Consider the following 14,474-nt stretch of genomic DNA (forward strand, 5'->3'; position numbering starts at 1 on the left):
GAGTCTGTTTTGAATTCAAAATATGCTGCTAGCCTGCTATCTATGTTGCTCGGATTCTTCAAAAATATCAAGGGGTACGTGGCAGATTCGCCAAAAGTTGTGTATTCTTGGAGAATCCGACATGGGTGCGACATCAAAAGTGAAGTGTTCGCGCAACTTATCCTGTTATGACTAATTGAGAGAGATTTCATTTTTTTGTTAATAGAAAAAGAACAATAGAAGGTAATTTGGGGTGCAGTCGACTAGTGTTTTTGCATAGGAAGGGGTATGTACAAAGTTACATGTTATGTACAAATTTGATAAAGTTTGAATAGACTTGAGTCAAACTTTATCAAAATTTAATCTAATCGAGATGAATTGGGTCGAATTTTGATAGAAATCGAGTTGGATTGGGTTGAGTTTTGACTGAAAACGAGTTGAGCGATATAAATTTTTGAAACGAATGGATCGAGTCTAGTCGAACTAAGCTGACAGACAACAAGAAAGTGTCATTGAACCCTTGTTAATATTAATGATACAATAATTATTCATGTGCAGGGTTGAAGTGTGTTTACTTTACAAAATTTGAACCCTTTGAAAAATTTGGCTCCACCACGTTTATTTTAAGTGAGATTGTGAACGAAGAGCCAAATACCATAGTTCGTTATGTTGAATTTATACCGAACAAATAAAATACTATCAAACATGACATACTACTTTGAATTATGAATAATTCACTCCCTAACAAGCAACCGAACATATCCACTCGAGTAGGTGGAGGTCAAGTAGTGATACATTTAACTAAACTATTTCTTGTATTAAAAACATCTAAAACTCAAAAAATAAAATAACAATAATATAACTAGTGAAATCCCACAAAATGAGGTCTGAAAAGAATAAAGTATACGTAAACCCTAACCACTACCTCATGGCATGAGATGAAGAGACGATTTTCGAAATACCCTCAGAAAAGAAAAACATACAAGAAAAATGTTGCACATCGCAGCAACATCCAAATGTGTCAATAATATGAGAATGACTCCATAATATACTCTTGTGAAACTTGTGGCATATACTCTCCAATTATTCCATACTGTAAATAAGAATATCCATTGCCGGAGTCCCGGCTCCTCAATTTCTCTCTATCTTTCAAATTCCACACTTCTCTGCTCTCTGAGCTAATCAAATTCAAATATATTTAACATCATTATCCAAATAACTCACCATGGCTGCCTCTTCTCTGTTTATAAATCCTGTTATCTCCTCTTCTTCTTCTTTTGTTTCAGTACCTTCAAGTTTTCATGATTTTTCTCACTTTTCTACTTCAAGAACAAACCCCATTAGCTTAATTTGCACAAAAGTTAATTTTTTGCAGTGTGAAAGGAGATTTAGGGAAAGACCCTTCAAGAAAAGACCCTTAATTGCAGCTAGCAACATGAAAGTTAAAGAGTATAGGGAAGAAGAGGAAGAGGGTCCTCCTCCTTCGATTGAATCTGAAATGACTTCGAAGCCTAGACGTATTGCTATCTTTGTTGAGCCTTCTCCTTTTTCGTGAGTGATTTTTGTGAATTTTTTCCCCTTTATAGTCTTATAATTTGTGTCTTAACTGCAAATTGTTGGAGTCAATTACTAAACTTTGGTTCTGTTACTGCTATGCTCTTTCTGTTAGTTGAGTTGACTTCTGAGTGATCCAATAGGTTTAATTTCTTCTTCAACCCTTCTGAGCTTCTGTGACTTACTTCTCACTATTCATATACTGACAGATAGAACTGATGTCTGATGATAACTAATCATTTGTTTCGTCTATAATGAAAATGGCAATGTGTTATTGAGAATTTTTGCAGCATATCTTTTATAATCTGTTAATTTGCAACAGTATTTCAGTGTATGTGAATTTTGTTCATGTCAAGTTTTATTACTTCAGTGGTCTCATATATTGAATCTCTCATCTGTGTGATTTTGATCATTCGTGGTGAGATTTTTAAGGAACTTTTGCTGACTTTCCTAATATGTTGTTTGTTTGGTCTTCTATCTTCCGCTATGTGCTAGAATTGTGTAGTAGATAATGATTCTTAGCATAAGAATTTTGATATGAACCTCTTTTTTCTCCATTGTATGGAAATGTAGACTTGATCAGCTATCTATCCACATATGCTTTTGGAACAAATCTCTCATGTGTAAGACATGAGTATTGGAGCCAATAGATCTTGAATAGCCTGTAAGGAAGGACTTATGTTAAGGCTTAGCCTAGACCTAAGGGAAGGAACTATGATTTCTAACAAATGTAGCTATTGAAGGGCAGCCGCATGTTTGTTAGTTATAGCAATGTGCATGGTCAATCACCATCTCAAAACTTGTTTTGCTGCACTGATACCACTTCAGCATTGAAACCTAAATTTTTCTTTTTATTTTTCTTTTCTTGAGCTGCATTTCAATCTATGTTATCTCTGCATTCTTTCTTTAATGGCTCCTCATAGTATTTTGGAAGTCAATGAATATCAATCTGGAAAAATAAATATTGCTCTGTCCAATCAGATGCCTTTCAACTGCAGATACACTTCAGCAGAATACCCACTTCTATTACATTTTGCTGTCTTTATTACTCAGTGCCACTTAGAAGTGACATTGCCTTCACCCTTTAATTTTGGGAGTCGGATATGTTCTCAGCTGGGGACTCCGATGCCTTATATGGTGAATTATGGATCAGCTCTGATCAGTAATTTTAGAGAATAAAGATTGACATTTCCAGAAGAACGAAATTCATGCTCAATTGAGTTTACACTCTGACATAACCACCATTTTCCTTTGTGAAATGTGCAGGTATGTATCTGGCTATAAGAACCGGTTCCAGAATTTTATAAGATATCTCCGTGAAATGGGGGATGAGGTATACTCGTTGCTGACAAGAGTGTTGTTGATAACTGATAGCATGTTGGTGTTCTTTTGGCCTTCTGAATTTACTGCTATACCATGTGTCTACCCACAAAATTGATATGTTTGAGCTGATTATTCATTTCAAATTCTCTCAGGATGCTATTTGCCAATCAGGAGTTCATAATCTTGACCTCTACTAGTTCTGTTCCCCTAAACTAATTTCAAGCAATCTTGATATATTTTGTCTGCACTTACCTAGAAACAGTTATTCTAACAGTCATTTAGTTCATAGGGACTAACTGTATTACTTCTTAGCATTGTTCAGCTGGACTGTTGAGTGAGTTCCTACAGTGGCTAAGAATTGAAGTTTACATCTGATGTTGGCCACTTATACTCCTCTGTTAATTTTGGGGTACAGGTTATGGTTGTGACAACACATGAAGGGGTACCTCAAGAGTTTTATGGAGCAAAGTTGATTGGATCAAGAAGGTTGCAGATTCTACTTCCTTTCGTATATTCTTTTTCAAAGTTACTCAATGAATTCACTCAATTCTATCTGTTGCAATATCAGCAAAAAAATCAGTGACGTTTGAGGGTGCATGACTATGAAATATTCTCCATGTATGGTAATTGGCTAGTTAGTTAAAGAAACATTTTTCTTTCTTCATTTTCAGTTTCCCTTGCCCCTTGTACCAGAAGGTTCCCCTGTCACTAGCTCTCAGCCCTAGAATAATTTCAGAAGTAGCACGATTCAAGCCCGACATCATACATGCATCATCTCCTGGTATAATGGTGAGTTTTCAGTTTCTTTTTGTTCCTCCTTTAAGTGGTGCAGTGATGTTCGTCTTGTAGCTTCAAGGAGCTTAAGGTTGTTCTAATTTTTTCCCCAGCTTGCTGACAGAGATAATCTTTATCCTATTGTTAGGTATTTGGTGCTCTTATCATTGCAAAACTGTTATGTGTTCCGATAGTGATGTCTTATCACACGCATGTGCCTGTGTAAGTCACATTTTTGAATATCTTGTCTCCAGATCAGAACATTTGATAGGTTCTGTAAATTACATGATTCAAGAAGCCAAAACATTTTCTCTGTTGATCTTCCTGATGAATAACATAGAGAATGAGTTTCTGAAGCTTCTTCTTACATTCTATATTCATTAAGGGCTCTACACTGATCCTGCCCCTTATTTTGCAGATACATACCTAGATATACCTTCAGTTGGTTGGTGCAACCTATGTGGATGATTATAAGTATGTGAGCAGAGCATTATCTTCTGCAGTATCTATTCTCTCTCAGGTCTCCAGCTCTGTTTACTAATTAAGACATAACTGCTGCTTACCAGAGTTTCTACATAGAGCTGCTGATCTTACATTGGTGCCATCTGCTGCTATTGCGAAGGATCTGAAAGCTTATAGGGTGACAGCAGGTAAACGACCGACAGGTGTACTTGTTACTTACACTACGGCATGAACTTTACCAATTAGCAATTTAAGTTTAAAACAATATTATCTTCTCTGTTCGGTCAAAACAGTGTTTGTTGGTCTTAGATGCGAACTCCTGTTGGCTTCTTTTTGCTGCTAAAGCTCTGCTCAGAGCTGTTGACTGTTCCTCTCTTTTCCTATTTGTCAGCTAACAAAATACGTCTGTGGAATAAGGGTGTTGATTCTGAGAGCTTCCACCCCCGGTATCGGTCTCATGAAATGCGGCTAAGACTGAGGTGGGAGCTTCCTGCTGAAGATTTTTTTCACTATATAAGCAACCTTAATGTGTACTGATAATTATTTTTCCTTTCTCCTGTTACTTTTCATGATCAGTGACGGGGAACCTGATAAACCATTGATAGTCCATGTTGGACGACTTGGAGTCGAGAAGAATTTGGATTTTCTCAAAAGGTATTGCCTCTCTTTGTTAATGAGAAAGGATAAGACTTGCATTTTTGGCTATGAAGTGAATGAAGGTGTAACTTGCACATGGCATTTCAAAATGACTTTGGAACAGGTTAATGGATAGACTTCCCGAAGCTCGCATAGCATTTATTGGAGATGGGCCATATAGGTGAGTTGCAGTAGCGATTTTACCTTTTGACTTTCAGAACTTTTCCAGGATCATTTACCTGTACTTCACTGTAAAAGATATTTGATATATAGTATCATGCACAATAAGCTGTCTTGTCTCCTTTTCTCTCCCTCTTCTGATAATCAAGTCTATGATAAAAAATTATCAGTGAGGATCTCGTGTGGAAGGAGTCATGACTAGACACTAGTTGTATTTCACTATGCTACATGATAATCCCACTGAACTTTTATCGACTTTACTTTAGCAGGTAATTTTTTACTAAAGAAGATGAACTTAAAACAATAATGCCATTTATATGTTGTGTAGGAGTTGCTGAATTATTGGTAGAATTTCGCTTAGCTAAGCATTACCATTTCATTTGTTACCTGTTAGATGGTACAGATTACTTAGTGAACAGTGAACTGCATTGCATTATCAGTCATTTGGTTAATGCTAGCTAGTTGAACATGGACGGTAGTTAATTATCTGTTAGCATGCCAATATGTGCCCTAATTATTGACTTCATTCCCATTTGCAGCAGATATGTGATGCATTGCCATCATTAGTCTTGGAGTTATTTATTATGTTGACAAGATATCTCTGTGTATATATTCTTATAAACTAGCGTGTTATATATTCCCTCTTCGTAGACAAACTTGGAATTTTTGATTCTTCAGTTTATTCTATTATACCTGATGGCATAATGCACACTGTAACCTAGGAATTCGAGGTGTCTTAAAAGTCAAATTTTATTAGCTATCCTTTCTCGAGATTAAACTTTCTACTTTGGCAAGAACTACTGGATTTGATCCACAACCACAAGATTGGGACATTGGTCATTTGGAGCTAATGGGCCGAGTGATACAACCGTATAATATGAGTGAGAGAGACCATTTTTTTCTTCTATGAATGAATGACATCTCCTTTTGTTTTCAAGCTTGCTTTAACCGCCCTATCACTCTCCTCTATGAAAAGGTTCCTCCTTAACCACTCACAATAAGATGTCCATCCCCTTTCAAATGAAGAGTATAAGAGTTTTCTCTTCATCATTGAAATCTGCCATTCACACAAAAGGGAACGAGGAATTTTCAACGAAAAAGGTGCTCCCTGACTTGGACATAGAAATCATAGAATTAAAAATATTTGTTGGAAGTAAAACTATCTGAAACTCTTAGAAGTAAAAATGTTGGTTGGAAGTAAAATTGTCTTCAGATGACTAGCCCTCATATCGAAGGGACATGATTGGGGTGTGAGAAGAATCTACTCTAAAATGCTATCGGTTGAGAATGTGCACATCAGAATGCATTGGTATATATAAAAAATTCCTGTTTTGATAGAACGCATCCTTATAAGGCTGCATACACACCACCCTCCCTAGACCCCACTTGTTGGATTACACTGGGTATGTTGTTGTTAATAGCTTGTATGCTTAACATGAGACATGTAATTTTTCATTCTTATAAAAGATTGAGCTACAAATTATTCATTTCATCACTTGTTATAGGGAGGAATTGGAGAAAATGTTCTCTGGCATGCCTGTAGTGTTCACAGGTATGTTACTAGGAGAGGAACTTTCTCAGGCATATGCCAGTGGAGATATATTCGTTATGCCTTCAGAGTCAGAGACACTTGGATTCGTTGTTTTGGAGGCCATGTCATCAGGACTTCCTGTTTTGGCTGCCCGTGCTGGAGGAATTCCAGATATCATTTCTGATGATCAGCAGGGAAAAACTGGATATTTGTATAATCCTGGGGATATTGACGACTGCTTGAGCAAACTGGAGCCACTTCTGTACAATGCTGAATTGAGAGAAACTATTGGTCGGGCTGCACGTACAGAAATGGAGAAGTTTGATTGGAGGGCTGCCACAAGAAAAATTCGTAATGAGCAGTACAATGCAGCCATTTGGTTCTGGAGGAAGAAGAGAGCACAGTTGTCGAGACCATTTCAATGGCTGTTCAAGCGTAGGCTCCAGGCACCCGAAGTCCTTTAGGTGATACATTTCTCAGATTTATTGTAAAAACATAGTTTTTGTGCTTAGGAAGGTACTTAATTATTGCTTACATCTAGATGAAGATTGTAAAATATTAGCCAGCAAATATAGTCTGCTGCTGGAGTTATAGTAGATTTGCAGTATTGACCAAAAATACCTTGCCTATTGTGCTGTTTAAGTATTCAATTCAATCAATGTACATGTAATTAATTCCACAAGTATGGGAATTTGTTGATTTATATACTAATGGAAGATCAATTGCACCAGTTTCATACAAAACTCACCTACAAGACGACATCTTTTGTAAAATTTTGCATATGTTCTTGCATATATCTACTGTTTTCCAATTTAATCTCGCGGATGCATATAATTCAGAAGAATATGTGAGTGATTTATACATATTATCGGTGTTCGATCAATTAATATGTTTCCCCAAAGGGTTAATCTTTGGCATGACAAGAATCTTTATCCAAGTTATTCACAGTATGGATATGGCATTGTACAGAGATGAGCTTTTTCCATGGATAGTAGAATGGACAAAGGTAAAAGATCAAAAGACAGAATTTGACAAGGAGTTTTGTTTGCTATAATCACGTGTAAAATAAATGGAGCCATTAGAAATGAAGAGATGATTTAACTCAGTTAACTATCTGAATTTTCACCTTATTGATAAAGGTTCGAATATCCACCTTGTAATTTCCTCTTCCCCTACGTCCTTAGCAATCTTCCATTACAACTCAAGGTCGAGAAACAACAAAGAAAAGAAAAAACCAATCAAGAGGTGTGGTATGATTGACGTTAGTTTTAAGAAAGTCGAATTTCATACACAATATATGAGATTCAAACACATATATTGAAGTTCAGTTATTTTTACTTGAACTTCAGTCATACTAACAACATGATTTAAAGTCCAACAATTTTTTGTCTGTTTGTCAAGCCTAACTTCAGACGCAACATGTTTAAAGCAGATATATATATGAAAAAAAATTTAAAAATGAATACAAGTTACCCCTTAGTGTGTGTACAAACAAATCAGAAAGAAACAATCCATTTCTCAAACTTCCTTGAACAACAACAACAACAACAAAAATTTGTATACAACACAAATACATCTGTATAATTATTGAGGTTTTCTTGAGCAAAATTCCCCTTTTTTTTTCCACTCAAGAAAATGAATATACTGTTTGTTGACTCTCTATTCTTGTTTTTCCTCATTGCATGGTGCAGCTTTTGCTGTACTCCTTTAGAGGTTTTTTTTTGTTATTTTAGCATTTTGGAAGATCCTTTGGAGGTGGCAAAAGTGACTCATTTGGACCCTTTCCATTATCTACAAGGAATGCCATCTTCAATCCCCATGTTGTGTGTATCTCTAGATGGCAATGCATAAACCAAACTCCTGCAATATTATCACCCGGATCAAAATTGAATGGGTGTTTGATCATGTTTCATTATAAAATTTGATAAAAACTGCTTTTAAACTGAAAAAATGATATTTGAAAATTGGACAGTTGTGTTTGACCATGACTACAATTTAAAGTTTATATGAGTAAAATCTGGAGTGAAAAAAGTGAACACATTTTTGTTGTTTTTAAATTTTGAAAATTCTCAAATTCAACTTTAAGTTGAATTGAATTCTAAAATTTTATGGGCAAATGTGTTTGGGAGTTCAACTCCGGAAAAAAGTAAAAATAATTCCATAGTCAAAAACTAACATACCGCTATATTATAAGTGGCCTGAATGTATAAATGCATTTATATTATTACGATCTGTTTTAATACAGTTGTCACGTTTCACTTTTCAAGCATCAACTTGACTAATTTTCAGAATTAATTAGATTAAATTATTTCAAAATTATAAAATTGAATTAAAATATTTAAAAACTATATAAAAAATACTATAAGTTGTAAATTTCCCATGACAAAAAAATATCATCTAAAAATATTAGTCAAAAATCAAATAGTTTAACTCTAAAGAAAAAAAAAAAGTAAATTGTCACGTTGGGACAAAGGAGTACTACTTAAATAAAAAAGTAGTGACAAGACAAATTATGGTGATGGATTATCAAAAAAGTTTATTAGCTATCAGCAATATAATCTCAGGTTAATAACAAAGTTCGTAACTAATTTCAGTTCGTCCTATAACATTAGTGCATAGAAATTAAACTCGAGAAACACAAAAAGTAAGCAGAACATACCTGGATTATCAGCGCGGAATCTTATAGCCACCCATCCTCCAGAGGGAACTCCAATCGTATTCCTTTCAACAGGATCCATAAGATTAAAATTCTTCGTATCCGTTTTTGGATTAAAATTCCCTAAACCTTTACCCACTGCAAAAAAATTAAAACCATGCAAATGAATCGGATGATTCTCAGGAGCTATAATTCCAGTATCCTGCAAAACCAACTGTACCGTCTCGTTATAACGCAGACGGTAGAGTTTGGTTCCGCTCATCGTAGCCAAACTTGGCGGCGGTAATGTACTCGTATAGTTGAAAACGAACGGCGGATTTCCTGGAAAATCCATCGTGAAAACGTTTTTTATGCCAAAGAAATGCGCTTGTAAAAGCGCGGTCTTTGGCATAACGAACGTAACATTATTTATACTAGAAACAATCCGGCTTCCATTAGCCAGTATACAAGTTGGGCACGGGTTAATCCCGAGCCCAACTGTGAAAAGTAACGAATGATCTACTTTTTTCGGTACTTTAGCCGGGTATTTTTTCGAATTAAGGCTTTTAAGAGAGTTGATAAAGTTGTTAGCGACTGATGTCGCGTTTTGTGGCGGGGCACTAGTGAGGGTCATCGGGGCACTGGAGAGTGCCCCGGTGTAATGCAACGTGGCGGTAGCTGTCACGTTGTCGACCGTGATTGGTGAATCCATGAAGGGAGAAGTAACCACCATGTATTTTCCGAAATTTTGATCAGCAGTGAGTATGACATTTGTTGTCTGGCCAGGGGATATTAAAATTGTGTCTGTTTTGAAGGGTTTAACGTAACTAGCATCGACTTCGACTACTGTCATTTTGTGATCAGCAATTTTGAAAAAAAGTTCATCGTTGAGTGCTGCATTGATCACTCGTAACATGTATGTTTTTCCAGGAGCAACACTTAATCTGTATCCACCTGCATATAATATGGTCCAACAATCAAATTTATGTGATATTTTGTGCTTACTGAGACGACAGTTATGAATTTGACTAATTTCCAAAGCTAAAACGGTATGAAAAGTACATATTGTGAGTCATGAGAGAAAAGTTCACATAAAATTTGAACTGAACACAAGCTATTTGTATAAGGCATATGACACTCTTTCCTTTATAGCCTGTTCGAGAAAAATAACATATTTTTATAGTTGAAGACTTATTTTAAACCTCTCATTTTGCTTAAATATTGATATATGTTGATATCTATAAAAATGACCATAAATTTTTATATGTGACGAAATAAAAGCTCTTTTTTTTTTGGCTTTATATAATTTCATGTCTGGTCAAATAATGTCATATAAATTAAAACGGAGTAATCTGGAAGTATTACCTTGAGACGGACAATTGGAAACAGGTCCAGGATGACCATTAATTGTGTGAGCATCAGAAACATTAGGGGCTAATCCTGAATTTAGAGCTTCATTAACCACAGCTTCAGTATCAGATTTCCACCATTCACCTACATTACATCATTAAAAAAAATCATTATATAATTTTTCAACGAAAGACATCGTCTTAATTAGCTAGATATATATCCAATCAAGTGAAATAATATACTGAAAGGGCGAATAAGACTCTTTATTTGCCTTAGTTTATGAAAGACCCTCGGAAATACAAAGAAGAGTAAGAATATAGTTTCTAACAAGTATATAGATTAGTATTAAATATGTTTACCTAAAACAACCACAGCTTCATGGTTAGGTTTAGGGAATGGATACGGTACACCACGTTTAGGCAAAATGACAATTGCACCATGGACTGTAGCTCTTAGCCAAAAAATATGTGCATGCCAAAATAATGTACCCCTTTGGGCAGTAATTGTGAAATTGTATACATAATTTTTCCCTGGTTGAATTGGACATTGTGTGATATATGCTGGTCCATCTGCCCAACCAGTTCTAAGTTGTCGAATACCATGCCTGTTAATCAGATACGAATTCAGAATTTAAATTTGATGACTGAGAATCGTACGTATAAAATTAATGAACTTACCAATGGATAGAGACATTATATTTGACATGGTTAACAACTTTGATTAGTACTCTATCATCTTCTCTAGCATAAATTGTAGGTCCTGGAAACCTTCCATTAACAGTGACAATAGGCTTGCTTGAACATAGACAACTCATGTTCCTCATTACCACCTAGAACACCAATAAATATAAGAAAAAAAAAGCAAAAAAAAAAAAACTATAGGACTTGATATCGATCTAGCCCACCTTACTTGTACTTATTCATGTTAAAGATTTTTTAGTCTTAATAAAAGGCTGTTGAACACTTCATCTATATAGTGGTATCAGGTATGAAAAAACTAAAAAATAACTTAGATATCTACAAGTTATACACAACCAATATATTTCAAAAACATTGTAACTTCATATAAGAGAAATTCAAATATATTACTTGTTCATTATTAATAGAAAATTGGCTTATTGTAATCTTTTCAATTAAGAGAAAACCAAAATGAATACTCCACTCATTTCAATTCGTTTGTCTGGTTTTGACTTGACACATAGTTTAAGAAAGTAAAGAAATAAACCTTTGATTATTGTAATCTTAACCTAATAATATGTAGAATAACGTACCAAACGTCCTTTTAATGTTGTGATCTTATGCATGTCGTGTGAAAAGTAAGTAAGATAAATAAATTGAAACGTAGTACTTACATTGAACTTGTAATGACGAGTAATGCCGAAAACTGGAAAGAAGCAAAAAGCCAAGAGGACAAAAATGCGAAGCCAATTTGACTCCATTTTTTTTTTGGCCTTAGTGTGTGTGTGTGTGTGTTTTTGAGTTTGTGTATGTACTTTCTACAAATCTCTTTTGCATTTAAGTTCTAAAAATGTGTTATAGAATTGTTGCATTCTAATTTTGTGACCTCCCAACGCAAATTATATATAGATGAAAGGACTTTTTACTTAATTTAATTGAAATTTGATGGCATGTCATTTTTTTTAGTTAGGTAAATGATGTATATTAGCTAATTTCTCTTCCACTCTTACTTGCATGTTACATAAAGTTTACTTATTAGTGGACCACTATATGTTAATAACCTGTTAAAAGAGTGTATATATGACTAGTACTTTTAATTTAGAGACAAAAGAAAAATATACCATTTTAAAAGTAATTATTACCTGATTAATTCCTTAATCCATTAATTAGTTAACTTAAATGAACCAAATTCATGAATATCTATAAAGTAATATATGATGCTTGTTACGTACAGATAAGTTAGATCAGTGTTAAGTATTACTTTAATCATAATGCACTCAACACATTTTAAAATCATGGCTGAATAATTACAGTCAGTTGAATATTCGTCATTGAAAAATTAATTATATGATTAGATTTGTAGGTCAAATTAATGTATTACTTTTTTTTAGAGAAATTCCTAACTTAATTTGACATCACCTAAAAGGGAAGAGCCTTAGATTGATGAAACTACTCGACAATTAATTTTTGTGTTATATGCCAATTTTTTCTTTGAAACTTAAAAAGAGAAAATAACATTGTGACAAGTTATTGAAACATAATATAAGGGTAAGTAAATAAAAATTTATGTTTTCTAACAATTTAAAGATTGTCAATTATATATTTTTGGGGGTGGCAATTGTGTGGGTTGAGTTAAATTTGGATGGGTCATAATGGGTTAAGACAATAATCGGGTCAAGACTCAATCCAACCCAAATTTGCTTGGGTCAAAATGGGTTAGGTAACAAGTTATATAACGGGTCAAGACTTAATCCAATTTTTACTAAGCTTAATTATTTTATTTGTTCTTCTAAACTATTTTAGTACATGGTAAAATTATTATTTTTCTTTATTATGACTATATATAATTATAACATATCAAATTGAAAAAAAAGTTTTTTAAAAAATATTTTGACAAGATTTGTTATTCGGGTTACATATCAATCCAATTTTAATGGGTAGAGCTAATGAATGGACGGGTCAATAACCAATCCAAACTTAACCGGATTGGATGGATTGGGTTTGATTTTGCCACTCCTAGATATTTCTATTGTGCAAGCCTTTTAACTTACCTTAAGAAGAAAAGAGGATGTATGAGGCGCAAGAAAATTTAAAAGAAAGGAAGAACTTTTAAATAATTAGATGATCAAATAAATATATTGACATAATATATAAACGTGTTTTTTAACTTGGTCTTAACTAACATCTATATTCTCCAATTTTGGATGTGCACAAGTAGACACTTTAAACTTGTATAAAGTTGAACAAGTAGACATACACTTCTTATGTGGTATAATACACGAAGGACGTCATGTGGGATGCAAATTGCTATGTAGAACGTCACATAGGATGTGTGTATCTACTTGTTGAATTATATATAAGTTTAAATGTCTACTTGTGCACACCTAAGTTGAGATCAAGTTAACAGTTATTTTTATGTATTATGTATAATTAAATATATTAGTGATTTAGTAAAGATTAAGCGGATGTTTTATATATAAGAAAATCCCCATGCATGAAGAACATAAGTAACAAGACAACAAAATCATAGAAAGTAGAAAATTGTTTTTTACTAGTATTAAAAAATATCCTAGGTAAATACGAGGAAACTTTGCTTATAGGCATCGGTCCATTGCATGAGGCAGTTTTAAAGAGAACTTTTTCACATTAATATAATAGTATTAAAATAAAAATAAAAAGCTTCTTTTCAAGGTTATGATATAGTACAATATAGAGGGCAAAAAGTGAGAATAATTGAAGAATTTCGTCTCTTTAGATATGTTTGTACCTCATTTAATAGAGAGCACTTTATCCTAATATAAGACTTCTGTATGAATTTGAATTAGTCAATCAAATACGATTATACGAATATCAAATACTAAGCTCCAGTAGAAAACCAGTGAATTTTTTTCATATAATAGCCAAAAATCTAACTCAATAAATGGTAAACCAAAATATTAAAATTGCGTTGTTATTAATGAAAAGAAACGTGTCAAAACCCCAACCATAGTTTAATAATTACCACCAAATTTGGTGGAAAATAAAAGAATAAAATTAAAGCGTTAGCTAAATTAGAAACTAGAATAATATATACATTATTTTTGGTGAGAGGATATGGGAGTTAATTACACGTTCGAAGAACTTAATAAATTAGTTGTTAAATTGTTTTCATGGTATATATATAAAAAGATAGATCACTATAATTACCTTTATTAGCTAGCTAACTGTGAGTATGACATTAATTAAGTATATATACATTGTTTCAAAGTTAAGATTTAACCTCAACCAATCGATCGTTGGATCCTATTGTCACCCACACTCACATATAGATATGTATACGTCTATGAAGGCGTATTCATGTATTCGAGATACTATTAAATTCATTGACTATTTG

General features: G+C 33.8%; 2 protein-coding genes across 2 annotated transcripts; one reads left to right on the top strand and one right to left on the bottom strand.

Moving 5' to 3' along the window:
- Nucleotides 1–1,051: 1,051 nt before the first annotated feature.
- Nucleotides 1,052–7,052, top strand: LOC125823388 (sulfoquinovosyl transferase SQD2-like). Its single transcript, XM_049502770.1, has 11 exons — nucleotides 1,052–1,530; nucleotides 2,800–2,866; nucleotides 3,272–3,342; nucleotides 3,528–3,645; nucleotides 3,779–3,852; nucleotides 4,049–4,104; nucleotides 4,197–4,280; nucleotides 4,484–4,571; nucleotides 4,669–4,746; nucleotides 4,853–4,909; nucleotides 6,414–7,052. The coding sequence occupies exons 1-11, from the start codon at nucleotides 1,205–1,207 to the stop codon at nucleotides 6,901–6,903; spliced, it is 1,509 nt and encodes a 502-aa protein (XP_049358727.1). The 5' UTR covers nucleotides 1,052–1,204; the 3' UTR covers nucleotides 6,904–7,052.
- Nucleotides 7,053–8,057: 1,005 nt separating this feature from the next.
- LOC125823387 (laccase-4-like) lies at nucleotides 8,058–11,976 on the bottom strand. The gene is made up of 6 exons (XM_049502769.1): nucleotides 11,776–11,976; nucleotides 11,102–11,253; nucleotides 10,784–11,028; nucleotides 10,440–10,568; nucleotides 9,099–10,028; nucleotides 8,058–8,299 (listed from the first exon to the last, which is right to left on the bottom strand). Exons 1-6 carry the CDS (start codon nucleotides 11,860–11,862, stop codon nucleotides 8,169–8,171), a joined length of 1,674 nt encoding a protein of 557 aa, XP_049358726.1. The 5' UTR covers nucleotides 11,863–11,976; the 3' UTR covers nucleotides 8,058–8,168.
- Between the last annotated feature and the right edge of the window lie 2,498 nt (nucleotides 11,977–14,474).

Source organism: Solanum verrucosum, unplaced genomic scaffold (genome assembly GCF_900185275.1).
Source record: "Solanum verrucosum unplaced genomic scaffold, falcon-dt-bn FXZP01000013.1, whole genome shotgun sequence".
NCBI classification, from domain to species: domain Eukaryota; kingdom Viridiplantae; phylum Streptophyta; class Magnoliopsida; order Solanales; family Solanaceae; genus Solanum; species Solanum verrucosum.

Bases quoted from the DNA above. Each gene is read 5' to 3' on its own strand.
- LOC125823388 (XM_049502770.1), top strand. From the start codon at position 1,205: ATGGCTGCCTCTTCTCTGTTTATAAATCCTGTTATCTCCTCTTCTTCT. The intron at 1,531-2,799 runs GTGAGTGATTTT...TGAAATGTGCAG, and splicing joins GTTGAGCCTTCTCCTTTTTC to GTATGTATCTGGCTATAAGA. The intron at 3,646-3,778 runs GTGAGTTTTCAG...TCCTATTGTTAG, and splicing joins CATCATCTCCTGGTATAATG to GTATTTGGTGCTCTTATCAT.
- LOC125823387 (XM_049502769.1), bottom strand. From the start codon at position 11,862: ATGGAGTCAAATTGGCTTCGCATTTTTGTCCTCTTGGCTTTTTGCTTC. The intron at 11,029-11,101 runs GTAAGTTCATTA...TCTGATTAACAG, and splicing joins TATAATGTCTCTATCCATTG to GCATGGTATTCGACAACTTA. The intron at 8,300-9,098 runs GTATGTTCTGCT...ATAATATTGCAG, and splicing joins ATTCCGCGCTGATAATCCAG to GAGTTTGGTTTATGCATTGC.